General features: G+C 52.4%; 1 protein-coding gene and 3 non-coding genes across 6 annotated transcripts in view; all 4 read right to left on the bottom strand.

Moving 5' to 3' along the window:
- The window catches only part of NCAPD2 (non-SMC condensin I complex subunit D2), a 164,067-nt gene that overhangs the window by 121,756 nt on the left and 22,980 nt on the right, over window positions 1-19,331 (bottom strand). For all 3 annotated transcript variants that reach the window (XM_075348321.1, XM_075348320.1, XM_075348322.1), the window contains exons 3-7: window positions 18,260-18,335; window positions 17,761-17,819; window positions 16,864-17,045; window positions 16,648-16,787; window positions 16,117-16,244 (exon numbers count right to left, since the gene is read on the bottom strand). In XM_075348321.1, the coding sequence (XP_075204436.1) occupies window positions 16,117-16,244; window positions 16,648-16,787; window positions 16,864-17,045; window positions 17,761-17,819; window positions 18,260-18,335 (585 nt within the window). The remainder of the gene's footprint in view (window positions 1-16,116; window positions 16,245-16,647; window positions 16,788-16,863; window positions 17,046-17,760; window positions 17,820-18,259; window positions 18,336-19,331) is intronic.
- On the bottom strand, window positions 15,253-15,549 carry LOC142313612 (small nucleolar RNA U85). Its single transcript, XR_012754598.1, has one exon. It is a non-coding gene; the product is annotated as a small nucleolar RNA U85 (small nucleolar RNA).
- On the bottom strand, window positions 16,298-16,592 carry LOC142313614 (small nucleolar RNA U85). The gene has a single exon (XR_012754600.1). It is a non-coding gene; the product is annotated as a small nucleolar RNA U85 (small nucleolar RNA).
- Window positions 17,907-18,202, bottom strand: LOC142313610 (small nucleolar RNA U85). Its single transcript, XR_012754596.1, has one exon. It is a non-coding gene; the product is annotated as a small nucleolar RNA U85 (small nucleolar RNA).

Raw genomic sequence — 19,331 nt, 5'->3', positions numbered from 1 at the left:
GCAGGTCCCATTCCCCTGCGTCCACGTCCTCGCGACTGAGGAAGACTTGCTTCCTAGTGTTGTACGTCCGGAATGTGTACGCCCCCGCTGTGGATAGTCCGACTGAATTCGGTTCTGATTGCATTCCAGCCACTGCAGGAAAGCTTGCAGTGCAAGATACACTGCCCAGAGCTCTAGACCACTGAGTTGAAGAGTGGACTCCTCTGAAGACGGTCTTTGACCGTCTGTGAAAGGGGAACGTTACTGTGTAGGAACATCGACTTCCTTCCCCTTAGCGAAGAATCTTCTAATGATGCGGACGCAGATGAAACTGCGTGAAAAGGCTCGCCTCTGGATGAGGCGCCTCCTTGAAAGAGAGACTGCACCCTCGTCTGTAGTGAACGCTGTTTGTCCAGCGGAATTCACTATCACTGAGAGAGTGTGAAAACTCTATGCCAAGATATGCCAGCGATTGGGTTCAACTTAGAAGAAGTCAAAGACCTCCCCGAAACTCTGGGAAGGGTCCAGCGCCATGTTCAGGTTGTGTTGGCATGCTTCTAAAAGAGAGTGCCTTGACAAGTAGATTGTCCAAGAAAGGGATCACAGAGTGACCGTAAGAGCGCGGGACTGCTCCCACTGCTGCCATGAACTTGGTGAAAAACCCGTGGGGCTGTCGCCAGCCGAAGGGTAGGGCTACAAAACGAAATATGCCCGTAGCCAACGCCGGTGCCTTGGAGCAATCGGCACGTGGAGATAAGCATCCTAATGTCTATGGATGTTAGGAAAAACTCTTTGAGACAGTGAGGCAATGACGGAGCGGAGTGATTCCCTCCGGAACCGCCTGGTTGTCACGTGCTTGTTAAGCAGTTTAAATTCCAGAACGGGACGGAAGGAGCCGTCCTATCTTGGCACCACGACCAGGTCGAAGCAAAAGGCGTAACTGGTTCCTGAAGAGGAACAGGGATTACCACTCGTCCTGCCTGCAGAAGAGCCTCGGCTCGGTCGGAGAGGTAGTTTGAGACAAACTGACTCTCTCTCACCGGCCTTTGACCTGTGGTAGGTAAATGTCGCTAAAGCGGGGGAGTCTGCTCCCCGCGGTAGCGGAGTGAGAAGGCTGAAAATTATGAGAAAAAAACGCTTTGGTAGCGATTCCTCCGGCTGCCTTCCCCGGGCGTACTTGAGCCTGCTAGGAATCTATGCCCTTCTGGGCCTTTTGAGTCGTTTTGGACAGTTGAATGAATTCATTCAACCCTTACCAACAGACTATCACTAGATAAAGGCAACCTGGTTAAGCACTTTGTTGGAAGAAGCATCTGATCCAATCTGTTAACCACTAGGCTCTGCGTAAAAAATACGGAGATGGCCGATGCCACCGACGTCCGGCTCGTAGAGTCTCGGACAGCCTTAACAGCATGGTTCGCCATGCGGCGATTGCGAGATTACAGACGCTGCTGAGACCGAGATGTACCGGTGACAGCGTCCCTCTGCGCAACACTATCTGAAATAGCTTGGAGTGCCTTCACGGCTGCGACTGCCGGAGCAACCGACCTGCCGATAGCTTCATAGACAGATTGCGGCCAGAACCTATCTATCTGTCAATGGCATTTTGACGTGAAGCCCCATCCACCACTACAACTATAGATCCAGCTGCAAGCCTGGAGATCGGGAGATCCACATTTGGACCTGGGCTAGCGCTTGTCCAATCAGGGAGGAGAGTGTCTCATTAATACGGTCGGAGAACGCTTATCGTGAAAAGCGTTGCGTTTCTGGACTGCATCTCTAGGATCAGAGGGCCAGACGAGTACGCAATTGCTTGCGATATTAGAAAAGAGATCTCCCCTGCTGTGAAGCTGACTCTTTCACTGATGGAGTCGAGGGCTATTCCCAGCGAGCCTGCTTAGGCCCTCTTGAACTGACGTCCGTGTCGGAGCCTGCCCCCTGGGACGCGTGAAAACCACCCTGGAGCCTTGAGCTGCTCCTCAAATCATGGTGGCCAGGGGCATTGCAACTATATTGCCCAAGGACTGCGTGGGCTGCCAGACTGTAAGATGTCAGCCATAGTCACAGCCAATATAACAGCGGAAAGAAACTGCAATTTCGTCCCTGTCTCTGGACAGGAAACACAGGTGGTTCTTTTAACCACATATAGCCGAAAACCCCGGTCAAGCAATTGCCCGCACTGGGGTCCTAGACCCGTATTACATGCAGTACAAGCAACAGATAAAGTCCTCATTGGCCTTTTCTTTTTCTGCTGTTGTTGTCTAGCTATCTAAGTGCATAGCCTAGGATAGCGACCGTACAGTAAATAATCATACAAGCATGAAGTACAAATAAACACTTCAGCTCATGTAGTACACGCAGCATTGAAAACTTGTGGCTTGGCACATTAGCTCTTCTGCTGCTGTTGTCTATTTATCCAGGAGCTTGAGACAAGGATAGCGACATACAGTGAATGTATAGCATTCAAGCACGAAGTACAAGTAAACACTTCAGCACCTGTAGTACCCGCAGCATTGAAAACTTGTGGCTTGGCACATTAGCTCTTCTGCTGCTATTGTCTATATATCTAGGAGTATGAGACAAGGATAGCGACATACAGTGAATGTATAGCATACAAGCCTGAAGTACAAGTAAACACTTCAGCACATGTAGTACACGCAGCATTGAAACTTGTGGCTTAGCACATTAGGCCTTCTGCTGCTATTGTCTATATATCTAGGAGTATGAGACAAGGATAGCGACATACAGTGAATGTATCGCATACAAACATGACAGTAAACACTGCCAGCACATGCAAATGCAGCAGCCTTGCAAGCTGGTGCCTTGGCACCACTGCTCTACTGCTGCTGTTGTCTAGTTAACTAGGAGCATGAGGCAAGGATAGCGACATACAGGAAATGTATAGCAGACAAGCATGACAGAAAAACACTGCAGTACAAGCAAATCAAGCAGCATTGAGAGCCTGTGCCTTGGCAGCCTTGCCTTACTGCTGCTATTGTCTGTTTAACTAGGTGCATTAGCCAAGAAAAACGACATATAGTGCATGTATAGCATGACAATAAACCCAATTGCAGCACCTGCAAACGAAGCGGCAATGAAAGCTTGTGCCTTGGCACTTTGCTGTTGCCAAATCTGCCAACAAATACTGCAGACTAATCATTGAACACTTGTCTAGCCATCTAGGAGAGTATGCCCAGAATAGCGACAGTACAGTGCTGCATCGCATATCCGCACACAGTTCAAAAGCCCACTTCAGTATTAGTGGGACCAGTACTGCCTATCGCCCGCCCAGCGCGAGTATGAGGTCGCTCAAAAACCTGTGCCTGGTTCCGTTCTCCCAGAGTGGAAACCATAATGGCTGCCGGCTTCTCTTCCACGTCCTGTGCAGAGGGGCGGGCCGTGGGCGAGCCCCAGCCAAGAGCGGGAACCCGGCATCTCCTGTGTTCAGTGAGAGGGGGCTGGAGAATGCAAAGCAGACTCCAGCTCCCTGCGCTGAGATCTGTACAGCGTCCCGCCCCTCCTCTGACTGGCAGGGCTGGGGGCGGGAACGAAGCGGTGCCAGGCCTCAGAAGCCGGGGACTAAAGTTACAGGCGCCCCCGCCGTAAAAGCGCGGTCGGCGCCAAGTCCCCGGCGCACTACAAGTCACATCAGCGCCGCCGCCGTATGAGCGGTCGGCGCAAGTTCCTAAACATGACCCGTCGCTCAGCCATGGCTGCAGCAACATAAGCCCATCACTAATGTCCCCGGCGCACTATAACGCCCAGCAAGCCCGGAGCGTGCTGTGCTTGCCGGAGACACCGAGTACCTGACCGATGCAGGGCCTTGTCCCTGATAGTACTCGTGCTCCACATCCATCAGGTTCTTCTGGGTCTGTGGATGGAGCCCGGCCTCAGGGCTTGGAGGCCGACAGATCCCACTTCCACAGGGCCCTCCAAGGGGATGTGGAAGGAAAACAGCATGTGGGGCTCCGGCCTCTGTACCAGCAATAGGTACCTCAACCTTGCAACACCATCTGGTGAGAAGGGAGCATGCTGGGGACACTATATGTGTCCTCTTTTCTTCCATCCGAGATAGTCAGCAGCTACTGCTGACTATACAATGTGGAGCTATGCGTGGATGTATGACCTCCTTCGCACACAAAGCTAAAACTGGGTAAGCCCGTGATCCCACGGGGGGTGTATAGCCAGAAGGGGAGGGGCCTTACACTTTTTAGTGTAATACTTTGTGTGACCTCCGGAGGCAGTAGCTATACACCCAATTGTCTGGGTCTCCCAATAGAGCGCTGAAGAAAACACAGAGAGCGCTGAGACTTGTCCCTTAAGGGAGCCGAGCGACAAACCCTTTTCCAGTCCAGATTGAAGGAAGGACAGAAAAGTGGGCAAGGCAAAAGGCCAGGGAGAAATATCCTGAGCAGAGCACCACGACAGGAAAATTTTCCACGTCCTGTGGTAGATCTTGGCGGACGTTGGTTTCCTGGCTTGTCTCATAGTGGCAATGACGTCTTGAGATAACCCTGAAGACGCTAGGATCCAGGACTCAATGGCCACACAGTCAGGTTGAGGGCCGCAGAATTCAGATGGAAAAACGGCCCTTGAGATAGCAAGTCTGGTCGGTCTGGTAGTGCCCACGGTTGGCCGACCGTGAGATGCCACAGATCCGGGTACCACGACCGCCTCGGCCAGTCTGGAGCGACGAGGATGACGCGGCGGCAGTCGGTCCTGATCTTGCGTAACACTCTGGGCAACAGTGCCAGCGGAGGAAACACATAAGGGAGCTGAAACTGCGACCAATCCTGAACTAAGGCGTCTGCCGCCAGAGCTCTGGGATCTTGAGACCGTGCCATGAACGCCGGTACCTTGTTGTTGTGCCGGGACGCCATGAGGTCGACGTCCGGCACCCCCCAGCGGCAACAGATCTCCTGAAACATGTCCGGGTGAAGGGACCATTCCCCTGCGTCCATGCCCTGACGACTGAGATAATCTTCTTCCCAGTTTTCCACGCCTGGAATGTGAACTGCAGAGATGGTGGAGGCCGTGGCTTCCACCCACATCAAAATCCGCCGGACTTCCTGGAAGGCTTGCCGACTGCGTGTGCCGCCTTGGTGGTTGATGTATGCCACCGCTGTGGAATTGTCCGACTGAATTCTGATCTGCTTGCCTTCCAGCCACTGCTGGAACGCTTTCAGTGCAAGATACACTGCCCGTATTTCCAGAACATTGATCTGAAGCGAGGACTCTTGCTGGGTCCACGTACCCTGAGCCCTGTGGTGGAGAAAAACCGCTCCCTACCCTGACAGACTCGCGTCCGTCGTGACCACCTCCCAGGATGGGGGTAGGAAGGATTTTCGATAATGAAGTGGGAAGAAGCCACCACCGAAGGGAAGCTTTGGTCACCTGCGAGAGGGAGACGTTCCTGTCGAGGGACGTCGGCTTCCTGTCCCATTTGCGTAGGATGTCCCATTGAAGAGGACGCAGGTGAAACTGCGCGAAAGGAACTGCCTCCATTGCTGCGACCATCTTCCCCAGGAAGTGCATGAGGTGCCTCAAGGTGTGTGACCGACCTTGAAGGAGAGATTGTACCCCTGTCTGTAGTGACCGCTGCTTGATCAGCGGAAGCTTCACTATCGCTGAGAGGGTATGAAACTCCATGCCAAGGTATGTCAGCGATTGGACCGGTGTCAGATTTGACTTTGGAAAATTGATGATCCACCCGAAACTCTGGAGAGTCTCCAGGGTAGCGTCGAGGCTGTGTTGGCATGCCTCTAGAGAGGGTGCCTTGATCAGCAGATCGTCCAAGTACGGGATCACCGAGTGACCCTGAGTGGAGGACCGCTACTACAGTAGCCATAACCTTGGTGAACACCCGTGGGGCTGTTGCCAGGCCGAACGGCAGTGCCACGAACTGCAGGTGTTCGTTTCCTATGGCGAAACGCAAGAAGCGCTGGTGCTCTGGAGCAATCGGTACGTGGAGATGAAGGGAATTTTGTTACTTACCGTAAATTCCTTTTCTTCTAGCTCTTATTGGGAGACCCAGACGATTGGGGTATAGCTACTGCCCTCCGGAGGCCACACAAAGCACTACACTAAAAAGTGCAAGGCCCCTCCCCTTCTGGCTATACCCCCCCGTGGTGTCACGGGTTCTCCAGTTTTAGTGCCAAAGCAAGAAGGAGGAAAGCCAATAACTGGTTTAAACAAATTAACTCCGAGTAACATCGGAGAACTGAAAAACCGTTCAACATGAACAACATGTGTACCCGCAAACAACAAAAAAATCCCGAAGGACAACAGGGCGGGTGCTGGGTCTCCCAATAAGAGCTAGAAGAAAAGGAATTTACGGTAAGTAACAAAATTCCCTTCTTCTTCAGCGCTCTATTGGGAGACCCAGACGATTGGGACGTCCAAAAGCTGTCCCTGGGTGGGTAAATAAATACCTCATGTTAGAGCTGCAAGACAGCCCTCCCCTACGGGGAAATCACTGCCGCCTGCAGGACTCTTCTACCTAAGCTGGCATCCGCCGAAGCATAGGTATGCACCTGAGAATGTTTGGTGAAAAAAGTGCAGACTCAACCAGGTAGCTGCCTGGCACACCTGTTGAGCCGAAGCCTGGTGTCGTAGTGCCCAGGACGCACCCACGGCTCTGGTTGAATGGGCTTTCAGCCCTGAAAGAACCGGAAGCCCTGCAGAACGGTAGGCTTCCAGAATTGGTTCTGTGATCCATCGAGCCAGGGTGGCTTTAGAAGCCTGCAACCTCTTGCGCGTACCAGCGACAAGGACAAAAAAAGTGCATCGGAACGGCGTATGGGCGCCGTGCGGGAAATGTAGATTCTGAGTGCTCTCACCAGATCTAGCAAACGTAAATCATTCTCATACCGGTGAACCGGATGAGTGCAAAAGTACGGTAAGGAGATATCCTGATTAAGATGAAACGAGGATACGACCTTAGGGAGAAACTCCGGAATGGGGCGCAGCACTACCTTGTCCTGGTGAAACACCAGGAAGGGAGCCTTGGATGACAGAGCTGCCAGCTCAGACACTCGCCGAAGCGATGTGAACGCAACGAGAAACGCCACCTTCTGTGACAGGCGAGAAAAAGGAACTTCCTTCAGAGGCTCGAAAGGCGGCTTCTGGAGAGCAACTAGAACCCTGTTCAGATCCCATGGATCTAACGGCCGCTTGTACGGGGGTACGATATGACAAACCCCCTGCGGGAACGTGCACACCTTAGAAAGACGTGCTAGACGCTTCTGAAAAAAACACGGATAGTGCTGAGACTTGCCCTTTGAGGGAGTCGAGCGACAAGCCCTTTTCTAACTCCTATTGTAGGAAGGAAAGAAAAGTAGGCAATGCAAATGGCCAGGGAGACACTCCCTGAGTAGAGCACCAGATTAAGAAAATCTTCCACGTTCTGTGGTAGATCTTAGCAGACGTGGGCTTCCTAGCCTGTCTCATGGTGGCAACGACCCCTTGGGATAATCCTGAAGACGCTAGGATCCAGGACACAAAGGCCACCCAGTCAGGTTCAGGGCCGCAGAATTCCGATGGAGAAAACGGCCCTTGGGACAGTAAGTCTGGTCGGTCTGGTAGTGACCACGGTCGGCCGACCGTGAGATGCCACAGATCCGGGTACCACGATCTCCTCGGCCAGTCTGGTGCGACGAGTATGACGCGGCTGCAATCGGATCTGATTTTTTTTCGCAGTACTCTGGGCAAGAGTGCCAGAGGTGGAAACACATATGTGAGCCGGAACTGCGACCAATCTTGCACTAAGGCGTCTGCCGCCAGAGCTCTGTGATCGCGCGATCGTGCCATAAATGCCGGGACCTTGTTGGTGTGCCGAGACGCCATTAGGTCGACGTCCGGCACCCCCCAGCGGCAACAGATTTCCTGAAACACGTCCGAGTGAAGGGACCATTCCCCCGCGTCCATACCCTGGCGACTGAGGAAGTCTGCTTCCCAGAATTCTACGCCCGGGATGTGAACTGCGGATATGGTGGATGCTGTGTCCTCCACCCACATGAGGATTCGCCTGACTTCCTGGAAGGCTTGCTGACTGCGCGTCCCTTCTTGGTGGTTGATGTATGCCACCGCTGTGGAGATGTCCGACTGGATTCGGATCTGCTCTCTTTCTAGCCACTTCTGGAAGGCTAATGGGGTAAGATACCCTGCCCCGATTTCCAGAACATCGATCTGAGGGGTGGACTCCTGCTGAGTCCACGTCCCCTGAGCCATGTGGCGGAGACAAACTGCTCCCCACCCTGACAGACTCGTATCTGTCGTGACCACTGCCCAGGATGGGGGCTATGACAATGAGGTGGGAATAAGCCACTATAGCAGAGAGTCCTCGGCCGTCTGGGAAAGGGAGACTTCCCTGTCCAGGGAGGTTGACTGCCCGTCCCATTGGCGGAGAATGTCCCATTGCCGTTGGCGCAGATGAAACTGCGCAAAGAGAACTGCCTCGATGGCTGCCACCATCTTCCTTAGGAAGTGCATGAGGCGCCTTAAGGGGTGCGACTGGCCTTGAAGGAGAGACTGCACCTCTGTCAGCAGTGAACGCTGCTTGTTCAGCGGAAGCTTCACTCTTGCTGATAGAGTATGAAACTCCATGCCGAGATACGTTAGTGATTGAGTCGGAGACAGATTTGACCTTGCCAAATTGATGATCCACCCGAAAGTCTGGAGAGTCTCCCGCGTAACATTCAGGCTGCGTTGGCATGCCTCGAGGGAGGGTGCTTTGACGAGTAGATCGTCCAAGTACGGGATCACCGGGTGTCCCTGAAAGTGCAAGACTGCTACCACTGCTGCCATGACCTTGGTGAACACCCGTGGGGCTGTCGCCAGACTGAATGGCAGAGCTACGAACTGAAGATGTTCGTCTCCTATCACAAAACGTAGAAAACGTTGGTGCTCCGTAGCAATTGGCACGTGGAGATAGTCATCTTTGATGTCTGTTGAGGCAAGGAAGTCTCCTCGAGACATTGAGGTAATGACGGATCGGAGGGATCCCATCCGGAACCGTCTGGCGTTCGCATGCTCGTTGAGCAGTGTCAGGACCAGAACGGGACGGAAGGAACCGTCCTTTTTTTTTTTTTTTGGAGCCACAAAGAGATTGGAGTACAAACCCTCGCCCTCGTTCCTGAGGGGGGACAGGGATCACCACTCCTTCTGCTCTTAGAGCATCCACCGCCTGCAGCAGGGAAATGGAGTCGGAGGACGAGAACAGAACACTGTCCTGTGCACGTGAGCACAATGTCCGTCACCCACCGGTCTGTGACCTGTGGCAGCTAAATGTCGCCAAAGGCGGGGGAGTCTGCCATCAACCGCGGATGCGGAGAGAGAGAGAGAGAGAGAGCTGAGAGTCCTGAGGAGGCCGCCTTGGTAGCGGTTCCTCCGACTGCCTTCCTTGGGCGTGATTGAGCCCGGCCGGAATCTGAGCCCGTCTGAGGTTTTGTAGCCCTTTTGCACGAGGACAATTGGGACCTGCCGGAGCTTGGGAAGGACCGAAACCTCGACTGTACTTTTAGGACAGTATTAACAGGGTAAGTCGCAGTGCAGACATTGCGGGGTTACGGACGCCTCTGCGGTACAGATGTCCCTGTGCTCAAGGCCAGCTGCGCAAGAACAGCTGAAAAGGTTAGGTTGCCTATACGGCTGTGGATGCCGGAGCAACCGACACGCCGATAGCTTCCTAGACAGATTTCAACCAGAGTCCATCTGTCTGTGACTGGCATCTTTAAGTGAAGCCCCATCTCCAGTGCAACTATGGCTCTAGATGCAAGCCTGGAGATTGGAGAATCCACCTTTGGACCCTGGGTCCAGCGCTGACCACGTCAGGGGAAAAGGGATAACGTGTATCCTAAAAACGTTTGGAGAAGACGCTTATCTGGTAAGCGTGGTGTTCCTGGACTGCTTCTCTGAAGTCAGCGTGGCCAGAAAAATACTCAATATCTGTGTGAGATACTGAAAAGGGACTTCTCCTGTTCGTCTCCTATCTCCACTGGGGGAGCTGAGGGAGAAAGATCCAACCTTCCATAGATGGACGGTATAGGACATTCCGTATGGCGTTACCACCCGGTGCTGTCTGGACTGCAAGTCTCTATATTATGACTACTCCGTCCCTGTCCATGGACAGGGTGACAGGTGGTTTCTTTGGCCACAACTAGTAGAGACCCCGGCAGACGAAGTGCTAGAGACCCCCGCAGACGACGTGCTACAGGGGAGCATGCACACAATGGGACGGTGTCATGAACAGCATCCCATGTAGTAAAAACAGCACTGAAAATCTGTGTTGCTTTTTTGCCGCTGCCGACTAGCTATCTAGAAGTATATAGCCAAGATTGGTGACCGTACAGTGCAATGTATAGCATACAGGCATAAAGTACAAATGACCACTGCAGCACAAGCAATATAAGCAGCATAGAAGCCTGTGCCCTGGCACCCCTGCTCTTCTGCTGCTGTATACTAGTCATCTAGGGGAATATAGCCAAGAGTGACCCTACAGTGCAATGTATAGCATACAAGCACAAGTACAAAAGAACACTGCAGCACATGCAATACAAGCAGCATAGAAGCCTGTGCCCTGGCACCCCAGCTCTTCTGCTGCTGTAGACTGGTCATCCAGAATATAGCCCAGAAGAGTGACCATACAGTGCAATGTATAGCATACAAGCACAAGTACAAATGCACACTGCAGCCCATGCAATACAAGCAGCATAGAAAAAAACCTGTGCCCCAGCACCCTTGGTTTTCTGCTGCTGTAGTCTAGCCATTCCAGGAGAATAAAGCTAAGACTAGCGACTGTACAGTGCAATGTATAGCATATAAGCATAAACACAAATGAACACCTCAGTCGTGCAATACAAGCAGCCTAGAAAGCCTGTGCCTTAGCACACCTGCTTTCCTGCTGCTGATGTGTCGCTCCCCAAGCGGGCATATAGCGACCTATGCAGTTAAAATACACATGTACACACTGCAGTATATATTGGGGTCAGCACTATGTGTGCCGCTTACCGCCCGCCTATAAGCGGGTGTATGATCGCCACCGTCCTGCCTGGTTGCTGAAAGTCCGAGCTCGGACTGCAGTAATGGCTGCCGGCTTCTTCCCCAGCTCATGTGAGGAGGGGCGGGCCGTGGGCGTGCCCCCAAGGCAGAGCGGGAATCCGGCGTCCGACAGTGTGCAGTGAGAGGGCTGGAGCATGTAAATAAGGCTCCAGCCCTTGGCGCTGCTGATTGCTCAGCGCCTGTCCCCTTCCCTGAGTGACAGGGAGGGGGCGGGAACGAAGCGGCACTAGGCCGCAGAAGCCGGGGACTGGATTTATAAGCGCCGCCGCCGTAAAAGCGCGGTCGGCGCCCAGTCCCCGGCGAACTACAAGTCCCAGCCGCGCCGCCGCTCCCGGAGCATCCGGCGCGGTAGTTCCCAAAACACAAAGTCACTCAGCAAAGCTGCAGTGACTGTAACCCATTACTGTCCCCGGCGCACTAGCACACCCAGCAAGTCTGGAGTGTGCTGTGCCTGTGTGTACGGGGACACAGAGTACCTGTAATGGTGCAGGGCCATGTCCCTGAACGGTACCCAGCTCCGTATCCAGCAGGTTCAAATGGGTCTGTGGATGGAGCCCGGCGTCAGAGGTTTGAGGCCGGCAGGATCCCACTTCACCCAGAGCCCCTCAGGGGGATGGGGAAGGAAAACAGCATGTGGGCTCCGGCCTCTGTACCAGCAATAGGTACCTCAACCTTACAACACCATCAACGGGTGAGAAGGGAGCATGCTGGGGGCCCTATATGGGCCCTCTTTTCTTCCATCCGAAATAGTCAGCAGCTACTGCTGACTAAAATCCGTGGAGCTATGCGTGGATGTCTGACCTCCTTCGCACAAAGCTTGAAAACTGGAGAACCCGTGACACCACGGGGGGTATAGCCAGAAGGGGAGGGGCCTTGCACTTTTTAGTGTAGTGCTTTGTGTGGCCTCCGGAGGGCAGTAGCTATACCCCAATCGTCTGGGTCTCCCAATAGAGCGCTGAAGAAAAGCATCTTTGATATCGATCGATGCAAGGAAATCTCCCTGGGACATTGAGGCGATGACGGAGCGGAGGGATTCCATCCGGAACCGCCTGGTCTTTACGTGTTTGTTGAGAAGTTTCAGGTCCAGGACAGGTCGGAAAGACCCGTCCTTCTTTGGGACCACAAACAAGTTGGAGTAAAAACCGTGGCCCTGTTGCTGAAGAGGAACAGGGACCACCACTCCTTCTGCCTTCAGAATGCCCAGCGCCTGCAGAAGAGCCTCAGCTCGCTCGGGAGGCGGGGATGACCTGAAGAATCGAGTCGGGGGACGAGAGGTGAACTCTATCTTGTAACCGTGAGACAGAATGTCTCTCACCCAACGGTCTTTTACCCGTGGCAGCCAGGTGTCGCAAAAGCGGGAGAGCCTGCCACCGACCGAGGATGCGGAGTGAGGATGCCGAAAGTCATGAGGAAGCCGCTTTGGTAGCGGCACCTCCGGTGGTCTTTTTAGGACGCGACTTAGACCGCCATGAATCAGAGTTCCTTTGATCTTTCTGAGGCCTTTTGGACGAGTAGAATTGGGACCTGCCCGCGCCCCGAAAGGACCGAAACCTCGACTGCCCCTTCCTCTGTTGGGGTATGTTCGGTTTGGGCTGGGGTAAGGATGTATCCTTTCCCTTGGATTGTTTGATGATTTCATCCAAACGCTCGCCAAACAATCGGTCGCCAGAAATTGGCAAACTGGTTAAGCGCTTTTTGGAAACAGAATCTGCCTTCCATTCCCGTAGCCACAAGGCCCTGCGGAGTACCACCGAATTGGCGGCTGCAACCGCCGTACGGCTCGCAGAGTCCAGGACAGCATTAATAGCGTAAGACGCAAATGCCGACGTCTGAGTGGTTATGGACGCCACCTGTGGCGCGGACGTGCGTGTGGCTGCGTCAATTTGCGCTTGACCTGCTGAGATAGCTTGTAGCGCCCATACGGCTGCAAATGCTGGGGCAAAAGAAGCGCCGATAGCTTCATAGATGGATTTCAACCAGAGCTCCATCTGCCTGTCAGTGGCATCTTTGAGTGAAGCCCCATCTTCCACTGCAAGTATGGATCTAGCCGCCAGTCTGGAGATTGGAGGATCCACTTTTGGACACTGAGCCCAACTTTTGACCACGTCAGGGGGAAAGGGATAACGTGTGTCCTTAAGGCGCTTAGAAAAACGCTTATCTGGACAAGCATGGTGATTCTGGACTGCCTCTCTGAAATCAGAGTAGTCCAGAAACATACTCTGTGTACGCTTGGGAAACCTGAAACGGAATTTCTCCTGCTGAGAAGCTGACTCCTCCACCGGAGGAGCTGAGGGAGAAATATCCAACATACGATTGATGGACGCAATAAGGTCGTTCACTATGGCGTCCCCGTCCGGAGTATCAAGATTGAGAGCGGCCTCAGGATCAGAATCCTGATCAGCTGTGTCCGCATCATCAACTAGAGATTCCCCCCGCTGAGACCCTGAACAATATGAGGATGTCGAGGGAAAATCTAAGCGAGCTCGCTTAGTCGGTCTGGGGCTGGGGTCTGTGTCAGAACCCTCAGCTTGGGATCCATGAGATACCCCGGGAGGACATTGTTGGTCCAGCTGAGGTGGGCCAGGGAACAAAGATTCAACAGAGTCCCTGTGCTGAGATACCGGCCTGGACTGCAAGGCTTCTAGTATCTTAGCCATAGTCTCAGAGAGTTTTGCAAACTCCGTCCCTGTCACCTGAACAGTGTTAGCAGGTGGCTCCCCCTGGGCCCCCCCTAGCAGAGGCTCTGGCTGAGTAAGTGCTACAGGGGCCGAACAGTGCACACAATGAGGGTCAGTGGAACCTGCCGGTAGCGGGGTCGTACATGCGGCGCAGGCAACATAATAAGCCTGTGTTTTGGCACCCCTGCCTTTCGTGGGCGCCATGCTATTATCTTCCCTGAGTAACACAATAGGGTATATAGCCAGAAATCAACTGTGCACTATACAGTGTAAAATAAACATATAATGTTACACTACTGCACAATGGGGCTAGCACCACAGGTGCTGCTTACCACCCGCTTAAAGCGGTTGTGAGGCCACCAGAGTCCCTGCCTGGGTCTCCCAGACTTTGTCCCCCTCTGCAGCGTCCGAGGAGCTGACAGGAATGGCTGCGGCGTCCTGACGAGAGGAGGGAGCCGTGGGCGTGACCCAGAAAGAGCGGGAACTGGTGCCTGCACTGTGCACAGTGAGGGGAGTGGAGTATGCAAAGCATGCTCCAGCCCTCAGTGCTGCTCGTTCTGTGCAGCGTCCCGCCCTTCCCCTGCCTGTCAGGGCTGTGGGCGGGAGGAAAGGAAACTAGGCCGCAAAAAGCCGGGGACTCTAGTAATAAACGCGGCCGCCGTAAAAGCGCGGCCGCGTGGAAGTCCCCGGCGCACTACAAGTCCCAGCCGCGCCGCAGTGTTTCCATGGCAGCGGCGGTCAGTGCGGCAGTCCCTATACATAAACACACTCAGCAACGCTGAGTGTGTAATGGCACATATTAACCCGGTCAGCGCCGCGGTCCCCGGTGCACTAGCACACCCAGCAAAGCTGGAGTGTTGCTGTGCGCGGTCCCCACCGGGATACAGAGTACCTCCAAGTAGCAGGGCCATGTCCCTGAACGATACCCGGCTCCTATCCAGCAGGCTCCACAGGAGTTGTGGATGAAGCACGGTCTCCGTGCCTGGAGACCGATAGGATCCCACTTCACCCAGAGCCCTGAGGGGGATGGGAAAGGAAAACAGCATGTGGGCTCCAGCCTCCGTACCCGCAATGGATACCTCAACCTTACAACACCGCCGACAAGAGTGGGGTGAGAAGGGAGCATGCTGGGGGCCCTATATGGGCCCACTTTTCTTCCATCCGACATGGTCAGCAGCTGCTGCTGACCAATCTGTGGAGCTGTGCGTGCGTGTCTGACCTCCTTCGCACAAAGCAAAAAACTGAGGAGCCCGTGGGAGCACGGGGGGTGTATAGGCAGAAGGGGAGGGGCTTTACACTTTTAGTGTAATACTTTGTCCGGCCTCCGGAGGCATAGCCTATACACCCAATTGTCTGGGTCTCCCAATAGAGCGACAAAGAAATGTGAAATAACATTTTGGATTTTTTTTTTAGTTTGGGATTGCTGGATCTTTCTTAGTTAGGTGTTCTATGGTTGATTTTTACTCAATTTATTAAGGACATTGAGTTTTATTAACTAATATCAAGCCAAGAAGTTTGACCAAATCACTTAAATCAATGCCATCAGATTACCAAAGATTGACGATCATTTCCCCTTTGAGTGGCAGCCTCTGCCCGGCCCGGCTTTCACGCCACACTCCGTCTTGTAGGTCTTCTCGCTAACTGCGGCCTCACACTTTGATTAGCAGTTTACATGCCAGGCGGAGACAGACCAATAAATGCTGCTGTGGGTCCGGCCTTACAGTGGCAGGGAAACCCTCCTCCACAACCACCAAGATTACAGACCGAGGGCTACGGGCAGAGGACACACCCGGGAGACTGAGGAGTCACATTGGCCTTTAGCTCATCACATGGCAGGAGACTAGGTGCCAGCACAAGGAATCATTATGCAATTAGGTCAGAAAACTACAGCATTTGTACCTGCAGCAACCAAGGAAAGATATCCGGAGCCGTCCAGAGCCGCTTACCTCCACATCAGAAGCAAGCGGCGCCAATGACCATACGACCTGCAACAAGCGCACGATCAGCGAGGATTCTGCACACGTCTTGGAAGATGTGTGGGTTGTAAGGTCGTTGGCACCGATCACTTGATGCGGAAGTGAACGACTCCAGATAACCTTTAATTTCTTATTACATCATGTGACCAGTTTATATAGTATCTCAAACAAAGAAATAACTCCTCTGAACTATGAACCAATAAGAGCCGCTGGGGCATGAACGGAAATGTATAACTTTCCTGCCCATCAGTGTTATCTGAATTCTATGACATAAAGCATAAGACAAGATGGTTTCATTAAGAACAAAATTGATTCTATTCTCGCACATCAGTAGCGTCCTGCACTGTAGCAGATATAGAGATATATATATATCTATATATATCTTCTAAAGGAGGGGGAATGATCCTGCAGGGTTACTGACTTACTTAGTGTGTCATTCGAGCGTTTCACAGCCACACCGAGCAAGTGCGATAAGGATTCCCAGAGCGGCTTGTTCCTCAGGGCTCCGATAGTTGGATTTTCCATCATTTTGTAACAGCAGCCAGTAACCATACTGTGGAGAAAGTCAAATTATCATGAGAAGGTCAGAGCAAATCCTCCTCATCTAACTGCAAGATTTCCAACGATAAGTGCCCATGTCTCCACTACCTTTTATTAAGTACGGACCTCTGCTCAGCCCTTCCCAGATCCTAGGGGAGACTGTAGGTCCGCTCAGATTCTGCACACACTCTAGTAGACAGAATACGGCTGAGTAGGACCAGCAATGAATACTAATCTAGGTCTGGCCTTACAGCGGCAGCGAGAAGCTTCTGCACAGCCACCAAGATTACAGACCGGGGAAAACAAGTAAATATCAAGCCCAGAGGACCAAGGAGTCACATTCAATGTGGTCTCAGACAGTGGACAACTAACACCAAGAAAGAAACTTTCCATGATGTCCAGAGAGTAAAACAAACCTGATAAATTCCTCCTCTATCAGCGACATGCTCCAGAGCCGGCGGATGTCCAGCTGGAGCAGATGTGTGACCGTCTGCAGAACAGTCTCCCTCTCGTTTTCCCACATGAACCCATCCGTTTTAGATTTTGCTTTTCTGCCCTGATAATACAAAAGCAAAAGGTGAGCAAAACCACAATCCTACAATCAATCCCTGAACCATGGCCCCGCTCGGTACCTTCCCACTTGGCTCCACATTCCCCAAAGCTGCTTTATAGGTTTCAACTTCAAACGCCTCCACCAGATACAAGAGGAGGAAGCAATTCATCTTCAGGATGTTCAGGTGGAGATTACGCTCTGCTGAGGCCAGAGACAGGTCCTCCAGGACCGAGGGAAGGTCACTTGCATGCTGGGAATTGGCTATAAAAGGGAAAAAAAAATAAATAAATTTCAATATCTGCTGCACCATTTTGTAATAAGTATTTTGGACAGTTTTTTAAACTTGTACGTTCTACCCATGAGGTTAAGTCCACTACTTTTACATTGATTGCCTATCCTTAGGCTAGGTCGTCACTGTCTGTCCCCCCCCCCCCCGCAAGATTAGCTGTTATGTGCACTGGCGGCAGTAGTCAACACTCAATTCTGGAGCTGCCCTGTCTTGTGATAGCGGCTACGGCCGGGTGCTGCACATCCACATCACATGCATAGTATCTGGCCGCTATCAGGACAGGGCAGCTTCGGATCTGAGCATTTCCAGCCACCGACACCAATAACAGCTGATCGGCGGGGGTGCCTGTGTCGGGCCCCGGCCGATCAGATTTTGATAACCTCTCCTAAGGATAGACCAATGTAAAAGTAGTGGACAGCCTCCAAGGGTCACCTCACATCGGCGGAATTTTGCCGCAAAACCGGATCCGGCGCAAATTCGTTTCAGTTCCATTCATTTCCAATGGAATCGCGGCAAGATGCGATCACATGCGGACGCATGCGTCATACACATCTGTATGCGACCGCATCTTGCAGAGATTCCATTGGAAATGAAAGGAACTAAAACATTTGTGACTGATCCGGTTTTGCGGCAAAATACCGCCGATGTGAGGTGAGCCTAACACTCACTTATATCAAAGCTTCGTACCTTTCACAAGCAGCTCCAGCAAATCCTCTTTCAGGGCAACAGGCACAGAGTGAAAATGGCTGGAATAACCAATAACGTAAAGTTTAGCCAATATATATTTAACAGCAAAAAAAAAGTGCAGACAGTAAAATCCATTACTACCAAGCAGCCATCAGATTACCAAAGATACATGCTCATGTCTCCGCACCGGCTCTTAGCGGGCGCCGCCCTGTGCCCGGCCCTCTATTCCAGAGCCATCCTGTAGGTCCGCTCATGCACTGCCGACACGCTCTCGTGGGCAGATTGTCTGAGAAGGACCAGCACTGAACGCTGCTGTGGGTCCGGCCTTACAGCGGCTGCGAGACACTTCTCCACAACCACCAAGATTACAGACCGAGGGCGACGAGCAGCGGCGGCACCCAGAGGACCCGGAGTCACATTCGCCTTGGACTCATCATGTGGCCGATCCAGTAACAAGGGTCAGAAAAGCAAAGATTCTACTAATCCACGGCGCACTCACTATAAAACGCTGTATAGAGAATCGAAGTGCTGCACCACAGATCGGGGGCCCTGGGAGCGGAGAGCGGCTTTATAAGCTGGAAAACACAAATAAACGTTATAGTGTGAACAATCAGCAAGATGGAAATTCAGATATTACAGAGTCAATTATACGAGCTGCAGAAAAATCTATCCCATCACTAAGAAATTAAAGGGAACCGGTCACTGCCTGAGCCACGAGCAGCATGACTCCGGCCGCACACAGGTGCGGTATTCACAAATGCTCCGGCGTTACAGAGAAAAAAAAATTTGCAGATCTGGCCGAGGACCGGAGACGAGATTGATCTGGTGGTGCCCTTTCCTGAATTGCTCTAGTTGATTGACAGGTCTCTCCTTGTGTGCAGACATCAGAAACACCTGTCAATCACCTGGAAGGATTCAGGGAGAAGCAGCGCCAGAATAGACCTGACAACTAATTCATAAAGACAAGCGACATCCAGGGCAGTCCTTGAGGGTGAAGTGTGAGGCTCCCGATACATTAAGAGGCACAAGTGGAAAGCACCTCGACAAGTGTTACTCCAGTCCCTGCTGGAGTGAGATCTGTAGAACAGTGGACACACCATGAATTTGATAAGCAGTGGTCGACATGTCACCACCCCAGCTCTACCCACTGCCACAGCTGGGCAAAAAGGGTGAGAGAACAGCAAACACATACATGCAAATTTATTTATAATGAAGGGAATTTTGTTACTTACAGTAAATTCCTTTTCTTCTAGCTCCTATTGGGAGACCCAGACGATTGGGGTGTATAGCACTGCCTCCGGAGGCCACACAAAGCATTACACTAAAAAGTGTAAGGCCCCTCCACTTCTGGCTATACACCCCCAGTGGGATCACTGGCTCACCAGTTTTAGTGCAAAAGCAAGAAGGAGGAAAGCCAATAATTGGTTTAAACAAATTCACTCCGAAGTAACGTCGGAGAACTGAAAACCGTTCAACATGAACAACATGTGTACCCGAAAAAACAACCAAAAATCCCGAAGGACAAGAGGGCGGGTGCTGGGTCTCCCAATGGAGCTCCGAAGAAAGGAATT

The sequence above is a fragment of the Anomaloglossus baeobatrachus genome, chromosome 5 (assembly GCF_048569485.1).
Source record: "Anomaloglossus baeobatrachus isolate aAnoBae1 chromosome 5, aAnoBae1.hap1, whole genome shotgun sequence".
Taxonomy (NCBI): domain Eukaryota; kingdom Metazoa; phylum Chordata; class Amphibia; order Anura; family Aromobatidae; genus Anomaloglossus; species Anomaloglossus baeobatrachus.
The sequence above is the reverse complement of the archived record's forward strand: the minus strand, read 5'-3'. Positions and strand labels throughout refer to the sequence as shown.